Source organism: Stigmatopora nigra, chromosome 11 (genome assembly GCF_051989575.1).
Source record: "Stigmatopora nigra isolate UIUO_SnigA chromosome 11, RoL_Snig_1.1, whole genome shotgun sequence".
NCBI lineage: Eukaryota > Metazoa > Chordata > Actinopteri > Syngnathiformes > Syngnathidae > Stigmatopora > Stigmatopora nigra.
Window position 1 is genome coordinate 9,018,436 of NC_135518.1, and position 9,649 is coordinate 9,028,084.

Sequence of the window (9,649 nt, forward strand, 5' to 3'; positions counted from 1 at the left end):
GTGGCCTCTTCTTATTATATTATGATAGAAATATTTTCATTTCTGTAAATATGACATTTTTGAAAGCTCATGACAAAACAACAACAACCTTGAGCTACTGTTTGTCCAACATCTGATTCATTTATTTCAATCTTAAACTGTGCTTTTGTCTTATTTATTTTTCATATTTATAGTGCTCAGAGAATTGTTTATTTGAATAAAAATGGTAAAATGTACCTTCTTATTGTCCACTTTACTTTTTTTCCTACAAGCTGTTGATATACTATAATACTTTTTTTATTGGTGCTTATTGTTTTTTTAAATAATCAATCTATGATTATGAAAATCGATAGTTAAAAAATTCCTGGTGTTAACTGGAGTAGATTTGATTCATATTTTTGAAAACACAAGCCAATAACAGTAACTGCAATTATTTGACGGGTTGTTCATAGCACAAAACCCATCTAGAAAGAAAATTAATATAATTTAAAAGGAAGCCTATGGTGGACTTTGCTTCACCAAAACATAAGATTTAATATAGCAATTGGGATTTTGGAGCAAAGAATCGTTTATAATTTAGAGTCTATTTTATAGGAGTCAAAATATGCAATGTTATTTTATGGGTTAACATTAAGACAAGTGTCACGTTATAGTATTTTACAAGTATTGTAAAGCTATGATTTCTAAGAGCATTTCATTATAAATAGATGAAATTGCTTTATATTATAATTATATTTATTCAGGTACTAACTCTTTTATTGTGTGGGTAGTATAAAGTAAAAGTGAGGAAACATATTTTTAGAGCTATTCTTCTAATGTGTTCAAATATTTAAGCATTATTAAGTGCTACCGTTGATTACGGCGATTCTCTTGGTTATGCGATTCAAACACAATTCTGACCTTGACTGATATATTTTTTACTTCAGATATAAATACTGCATAAAATTTTGCAGTAGTATTAATATTAGGTTTTACATACAGTCATAGCAAAGTTTTACGTCCCACCCAAGAATGAACACTCTTTCCACATATTTTTTTGTGATGCAAGCTTACCATTTACTGTGTCATCTTTTTTTGTTAGTTTTTTTTGTGTAACTTGCAAATAAAACACTCCCATTCGTCCTCTCACTGTAATTCAATTTATTGTGAAAGCCTGCAATTAACAAGCCGAATTCTGTAAGATTTCACCCGTCCTAATTTGGGGTGTCATTTTAATGCAAGGCAGTCTCAAGCATCAACATTGTCCAACTTGTATGTACACAATAAACGGCAACATCCAGGCATAGTTTGGAGCTCTGCAACAACTTGACTGGGGCATAATTATATCCGTGCATGTGCAGTCGAATTAGTCTGAATTGCGTGATAACTGCCGCTGCTTTAAATTTTCAGGGGGGAAAAATTACTCATAATTTCCCCCAAAGATTACCAAGACCTCGAGTGCACAATGTCATCAGCGTAATGAGGAGTAAACATTTATGCTAATAATCGGCATTTTTCTGCTATAAAGAGGGGGAATAAAGCAGAAGGCTTGCCAGTCATATCTGGATCTCTGGAGTAGAACATGCATGCATGGACAGATTTGGTCATTTTTTGCAGGATTTTTTGGGGGGTGGGGTTGGTCAGATGCAGGGTGCTTAAGGTGAGTTTTAATTTTGTAACTTGAATCATGCACAGTGACCTTTCACTGCCATTTGGGGGGGATTTCACGTGTTCATTTTGGGCCTTCCGACCTTCTCATTGAGCTAGCTTCTCCAAAACTCGGTAGGAAGGATTCTACATCATGTGGGAAACTCACCTATTTTGCAGGAGAATATTTCTTTTCACATCTCTGTCTTCCTTTGTGTGCAGCCAAAAGATAACTGGGTGAAGAGAGATAGAGAAAGAAGGGGAGAGAGACTGAGAGTGAGGGAGAGAGAGTGCAAAAATTGCTCATAATTACCTCAGAGATGGGAAACTGCATTAAAATAAATAAGGGCGAAATGACTGTAATTATGTCGGGTTTGATGGGCTCGGCTCATGTAATCAAGGAGAGAATGCGTGGAAATAAGGATGACCCTCTTGGATGAGCAGCTGCGCCTTTGCAAAGAATTCAAGAGAGCCAAAATGGACGTATGTTGCACAATGCACGTGCAGGAGCCTTTCTTCGTGCTATCCAAACACGCGGCTGTTGTGTGCATGCTTGGTGGGCGTGTGCACGTGTGCACGTGTGCACGCGTGCTCGCACTGCACGAGTGTTGCAAATGCACAACTTACAACTTGATATTCAAAAGAAAAGGTAATGCAGTTCCTAATATCAACATAACATTAGATCTGCATGTGAATTATCATCTACGATTAGATGTTTACTTTATTTGTTTTCATTTGATTTAGAGGGTTTCATTGTTTTAGTTGTCAGTTTTAATGTTTGATGCATTTATCTTGCAGATGAATGGCATGCTATATTTTGGATCAGGTTGCAGATTAAATAAATAAAATGAAAGTATTGAAAAGAAATTTGAAATAAATAAGAAATCTCTGTCCTTAAACAAAAACTGAAAAATTGGGAGTATACAATAGAATTGAGTGTAACATTATCATTTACAATGGAGATGTATAAATGTAAGATATGTGTATAGTTGCATTGATACAAAAAATTGCATGAAAGCGTACCACTACCGCTCGTCATACATAGTATTAGGAATCCCTAAGTTTCATTATCATTGTTATGATTATCTGGTTGGGCTTATTATAGCAAATGTGGGATGTTTCAATAAAAATAAAAATCTTCTAATATTTCATTTCATATTTGGCATGTGTTATGTATTGAGCATGGCATATGTGTGTGTATGTTATTAAAATGTGAAAATACATAGGGCTAAGAATGTATTAAAATGTATGAAAAGAGAGGTTATGCATATATATTATCATTAGAAGTTATCCTGCTTGTTTGGGGTCTGTTATTGTATTTTAAAACCTAAATTGAAGGACAAATACAGTTGACAAAAATATATTCATGAAACATGTACTCCCATAAAGGTTGGCCTTTTTCTTTTCCAGTTTAAAGATTTAAACTCAAATTTAAAAATAAAATAAGGATTAAGGTGGATGCTTAACATAACCATAGCCTATTATTTTACTTAACCTTTTCTTTGCTGGATTTTGCAACATCTGCAGCAGCACCATAAAAAGGCAGTGAGCCAAATATGATCATAAATCCTATTTTCATACTTCTTTGTTTGTTTGTTTACTGCCATGTTGTCATCATGCTTTGTGTTGCATTTGCCTATAACATGCAGCTCACACACAAGGTTCTTGACATAAGTTAAATCATTTTACTGCTTTGTGAAAATGTGCACAGTATTTACATAGAGAGCCAATAAATTAAAGAGGTCAATACAAAACTAAATCTTTTTCTATATTTGGACTAAAACACAGGTGGACAAATACAGCAAGCCTAAAACCTTTCACAGCCAGTAAAGCACAAAACAGGTTTTAAATGTATCTACAAAATACAGTGAGGAATTTTAGCTGCTGGTCCTTTTTTTCCTCCTTTCGTCACGTAACAGAAAGCTTTTTGCTCGCGTTAGTGCAGCATTAAAAACAACACAATGTTGTTCTCAAATCAAACACACAAATTAAAAACAAACCCAAATAATTTAACTTAAATAATTGGACACGTAAACGACAATTTGAGATTGTACAATAAACTCAACCCGGGCCCCCACAAAAAAGTTTGGTTTTTAGAAAGACTTTGGAGAATGAAAAGTGATTTCTATCACAAATATGATTGAAAAAAAATAGATAAAGCAGCCAGAATGAGAAATTAAAAAAGTCCGGTTGTGAAAGATTTCAGATCATAGATGGAGGTCATCTTCTCTTTCCAGATTCTCCGCTTCATCTGGATCCGGTTCCAGTATCAGACGGCCACTCGTGGGGGGTGCAAACACCCACGCTCCACCACCAAAGGCACCCCCCACATCCATCCCACCCCTCCATCCATCCTTCCATCCATCATCCATCTCACATGGCCGCACGTGAGTTCACATGAGCTGGGAGGCCTGTTGCATAGACTCCTGGTGCGAGCCGCCGGAATACCATGACGTGTAGGCCGGGATGTAGGAGCCTCCAGCGGCGGCTGCTGCAGCGGCAGCTGCGGCGCTTACCGACGTCTTGCCCGCCGGCGGCGTGCTCCACACGGACGCCACCGTGCACGGAGAGCCGCCGGATAGTCCGCGGCTGGCGGCCAGTGCATTTGGGTCAATGGTACCGCCACCTTGCTTCATGAGTTTCTTGAACTTGGATCGCTTATTTTGGAACCAAATCTTGACCTGTGAGAAGGAAATAATGTATTTTTTTTTTTAAACACACACACACACATGCACCGACATCGGATGTGAATTACGAGTGCTTTGCTTGCCTGCGTCTGGGTGAGTCCGAGCGAGGCGGCCAATTCTGCTCTCTCCGGCAAGGCCAAATATTGCGTTTGCTGAAATCTCCTATTCAGAGCTTGAAGTTGTAAACTGGAATAGATGGTCCTCGGCTTCCGAATCTTTTTCCCCTTCCCGTTGAAGCGAACCTCTCCCCCCTCCACCACCGCGTTCTTGCCCGCATCCGACGCTGAAATCGGGGATGAGCCACGGAGCGAATGTGCGAGGAAGGGGTGGGTCGGAGGTGGGGTGGGAATTCCGGAGAGGGGGGGGGGGGGGGGGGGGGTGATTCAGATAATTTAATGAGCCTTTAATTGGCGATGAATAATGACGGCGAGCGTGCTGGACTCACCTGGATCATCTAAGCGGGTCTGAGGCAGGCTTGAGGTGTTCTGGTAGCTTTGGACCGTGCTGAGGTACGGGCTGTTGGAATGGCTTGCCACCGTGTTGATGTAAGGGTAGGCCAGGGTTCGGGGGAAGTTGGGGGCCGGGCTGTAGCCATCGTGCTGTCCGTGGGGGCCCGATGAGTGTAAACAGTGCACGGGGTAGTGTCCGTGGGGCACGGTGGACGGCGACATTTGCTGACCACTGCCGGCGCTGGGACCGAATTCCATGAAAAGGCTCTTCCCCGAGGCCGGGCTGTTGAGACTCTCTGGCACGGCGGTCATTGTCATCTCTTCCAGCGGCTCGGCTCGCGTCCCGCTCCGGCTGCTTTTGTTGTTTGAGTCCCAACCGGCGGGGCTCCCAATTTAAGTCGAGCCGCTTTTTTCTTCTTCCATTCATAAGAAAATGCCGTTTGTTTCCGTGGAAAGTCCCAGGTATGAGGATGCTGCGGACCGAGATAAACTCCCCCGAAGGTTTGAATCCGGTGCTCATGAATATTCAGCAGGGGAGGCTGCTGATTGGTCGACTCGTCGAGAGAGGCTAGTTCATTGGCCCGAGTGGCTGCCTCCGATGGAGCTGAGCGTGCACAGCACACAAGCTCGGCTCTTTCAAATCCTCGCGACGTTTAGCACCTTGCCATGATCGCGATTTTACAAGTTGGATGCACAAGGGTCGCCTGATAACCTATTTGCACAATATTTTTTACATCCTATTGTGAAATCTCAATAAAATCAGCATGTCATCACAGATAGTCCTGGAGATTGTATCCTACACTTGTGTCATCATGTCAAATGCTTTTACCACATTAATCATTTATAGGGCAAGTGACTATAATTGGTCAGCAAAATAAAAAAAAAACAACAACTTCACCTTTAGGTACCACAGCATTAACTTTTTTTTCAATATGCATGGGATCAGGTCCCAATGATCATTTCAAAACTATTCATTATTTTCAGCAAGTGAATAGAATTTAAAAGGCCTAACAAAAACATGACCAAAAATTCAAATACTAAATGAAAACAGAAATACATTCTTCATGCCTCCCTAATACCTCTGTAAAAAAATAGATCACAACGTATTACCTACCATTGACAGGGATATACCTCTCCCGTGTTTAAACTGGGAGAACAGCTATGTATGCTCAAGTTTCCATGCCATGGACGGCACTGGAAGTCCAATCCATTTTTAATGTGCCCTATATATTAAAAAAAAGAAGTTAAAATTGATTAACTGCAACATCCAGTGAAAATTTTGCCATCCACTGCATAACACAAACAGCTGTATGACAGTCATTGTACTTATCGCATTAGCATGACACAGAATTCATATCTAAACACACATTCATGCAACAAGCTTTTAAACATGAACATTTGGCAGTGGCAATGTTCTCATCACACAACATGCAGTTTGGAACTTGAGGGCACAACGACAACTTACCGAGGAGCTGAGGTGAAGGTGCACGGAAGGAAGCGAATCAGGTCGAGACGTCCAGGAGAAGTTGCTCACATGATCCGGGTTGCCTTCACAGACAAGCTGCGGTTCTGCGGCGAGTGCACGCGAGCTGATGCGCCTCCATCTCCACCTGAAGCGCTCATTAAAGCCGCTCCAATTCCATGGCTCTCATTAGCGGCCCAATGACATAATTGCATTCCAATAAAGGAGCAGCACGCACGTCCCGCGTCCCACGTGCACGCATGCCGATATGTAGCCTGACTTCCAAGATTCTCTCAAATATAACCAAAAGTGGTCCCCTCGCTGCCCACCCCCTTGGCCTAAAATAGGCCAATTTGAAGTGATTTCTCTGGGATTATTACTTTAGGGGTGAAAACGCTTCCTCTATCAGGAATGATAATGGCGGTGCAACCAATAATTATCATCTTCCAGAACAGAGGAGCCATTTTTATGGGCACTTGGTGGGTGCGACTGATAACTGTCATTATTTTTCCCACGATTACAGTATCCACAAACCAAAGTCGCGCGCAAAACATACTGAGGGAAAATTGTAAAATAATAAAGTGCTGACACTAATGATATGAAGGGTAATGAAGGGATTCCTTTTTTTCTTCTTCTTCGCTAGACAGAAAATCCAAAGACTTGAGTGGATTTTCAACCTCTAAAAACAATTAAAGGGCACGTTTACATAATCAGGATTTGCTAAAAACAGATTATTTTCCCCCTGCTCATTTTTGAAAGGTTAAGAGAAGATAAAGACGGGAAACGCAGTAATTTGCTTGGCAGGCCAACAGTCGGCAACGTCATTTGCGTTAAAAGCTTTTATCTTGCAACTTCAAAACCCCATTGAGAAGCATTGCTTACAATCTATTCAACACTATTGCACTAACATTAACATTTGAAACTCTACTACATGACATTTGACGTGGATTTTTAGTTACAGACAGGTAGCTTTAGCATTTTGACTGTGAGTATCAAGCTGCAGTTTCCATGAAAAGCCACTCTGCAACATGACATTTTTTAAGCATTATTATTATAGACAATCTACTAGCAAGAAGGATTGATAATTTGATCTCAGTGACAACACCAAATTTTCCACTTCTGAGAATTTTTTTCCTGTTCAAAGCAGAAAGTGCATAAAGAATGAAAAAAAAGGAATATTGAAGAAAATGTGTTTTGCGTTGTTGATATTGCAAACCTAAAAAAAGGAAATTTGCACTTTGGCATTTGGCAAAAATTAGTGGTTCTATAATATGGTTTCAAAAACCAACATATAAAGTTAAAATACTGAAGATGTATGATTTCATTTTTCTGCCACTGACCTTAATCAGAAATGTCATTACATCATCATGGTGTAATTTATTGTAATAATTGTAACATGCGTAAAGTTGGTCACATTTTAAGCGTGAAATGGGTAAAAGATGAAATTAATTAGGATGACAGCGTGAAGTTTACAAGCTTAAACTGTGATGTCTGTCATGTTAAATTCAATACCTTTAGTGGGTAATTTCAATTTGTGCATGCAGACAAATTTATAAAGGCAAAAAGATGAAGCGTTATCATATCGAAATGTGGAATTTATCACTAAAAAACAAAGATCATGTTGAAATGTCAAATTCATCTCGTCAAAAGATCATGGAACAAACTGTGAAATCTATCTCACCATAAGCATAAAATTGCTCATAATAAATCATTGGTTTAAAACATTAAAACGTGAACATACTAAAAATACAAAATGAATTGCATCAAAATGGCAAAACCATCAAGTGGAACTGCAAATATACTTCAACTGACTTTTATCTCACTCCGATACAAACTCCACCACATTAAAATGAGTCACATATAACATGACAATAGGAAATATATCTACTTGTAGTTCTCTTAAAACCTGAAATTGAGCATACTAAACCATGAATACATGATACTATTTCTGCCATTTCATTTAAAATATGACTCAACATGTTGCAGATGATGGCGCAAGACTCATTGGGGTAGTGTAACGGTAACCCGATTAAATGAGGAATAACGAAATTCAGGCGCAAAGGGGGCATTAACACCTGTCACTCTTTACCTGGGGAGAGAAAGAGAGAGGAGGGGAGATGAAGAGGGAGGTATCCAAGGCCCCAAAATGTCAAAGACTTCATTGGAAAAAACCACTGAAGCCCCCTCACTCCCCCCATTTTGCTCTTAACAAGTTTCCCTCCAAAGCCACATTTTAACAGCCGCAAAATAGCACCGTGACCACACCTGTCAACTCTGTGATTAATTTCTGCAATCTTTTCCCCTTATTGAAACAGGCTCATTGATTCATCTGCTAGTTATTTGGCCATTGAAAGAAATTATTTGTATTTAACTACACTTTTCTTTCATGCTCCGAGTGGGTTAAACAAATGAAATTGTATTTTATTTTGGGCTATTGTTATTCCAGTCTCTTTGCTCGCATCCTATAATTTGAGGCGCCAGTGAGCCAAACTAGATGCGTCACAATTAACTGGATTCAGTGTCTATTTTCATGTTCAATGTGGCGGCAAAATGTGAAATTGATTTGCTTTGTGCGAAAGAAAGAGGGAAAAGTGAAGGATTGCTAAATGATTACGAGCATCAAATAAGAGTCACGCTGTAGATAATTTTGTGTTAAATTACATTTTTTTTATTTCTACGAGTAGGTGTAAAAAGAATAATGTCTGGTTGGAATTAATCTTTAATTTCAAAAAAAATAGTGAAATTCTGCTTTTAATGGAAAAAAAGAAATGATACATTTAAAATGTGATTTAAAAAGTGCTTTTCATAATGTTTGAACATTTTCCTTCCTTCAAATATAGCGTGAAAGACTTTGGAGATGGCGCAAAAACTCCCTTAGATTTAAAAGAGCCTGATATTATTTGCTCAGGTGTTCAAATGCTGCTTTGTCTTAGTTATCATACATAAAAGCCATATTAGCCAACTTTGAGGTCCATACATTCCCATTGAAGCTTTTTTTCCGCATAAAATCAGAGCGAAAAATCCTCTTGCGGCTTTTACCAATCTGTCATTTTGGCGTTCCTATTCAAAGTAGAACAAGGCTGCAGGTCAGCGTGTGCAAAGGCCTCCAGCAAATGCTTTCCCCTATTACAACAGCAGCGGGGGTCAGGCTGCTGAAATAGGCTGCAAAATGACCAATTACCTCTGTGAAATCTAGGGAGTTTGAAAAATACAGCTTTTGGCTTAATTCAACTTAACTGCAAGAAGGAAACGAATGAGTGCACCTCATAGCTGAGAGAAGATTCCTCAGTTAACACCTGACCACTGACACCTTTTCGGACCTGATGCCACAACGACAAATTTCCCATCTTTATACTTCAAAAGTGTTTCTTTAACAAATTTAAATTAAAATAAATGATCCTGCGATATGTTGCACGATTCAAATATAGATTGCAAAGCTGCCTAAA

The 9,649-nt window shown here is 39.3% G+C and overlaps 1 protein-coding gene across 1 annotated transcript; it reads right to left on the minus strand.

The window, feature by feature from the left end:
- Nucleotides 1-3,276: 3,276 nt before the first annotated feature.
- Nucleotides 3,277-6,491, minus strand: dlx1a (distal-less homeobox 1a). Its single transcript, XM_077728835.1, has 5 exons — nt 6,207-6,491; nt 5,856-5,964; nt 4,738-5,453; nt 4,376-4,575; nt 3,277-4,286 (listed from the first exon to the last, which is right to left on the minus strand). The coding sequence occupies exons 3-5, from the start codon at nt 5,057-5,059 to the stop codon at nt 3,999-4,001; spliced, it is 810 nt and encodes a 269-aa protein (XP_077584961.1). The 5' UTR covers nt 5,060-5,453; nt 5,856-5,964; nt 6,207-6,491; the 3' UTR covers nt 3,277-3,998.
- Between the last annotated feature and the right edge of the window lie 3,158 nt (nt 6,492-9,649).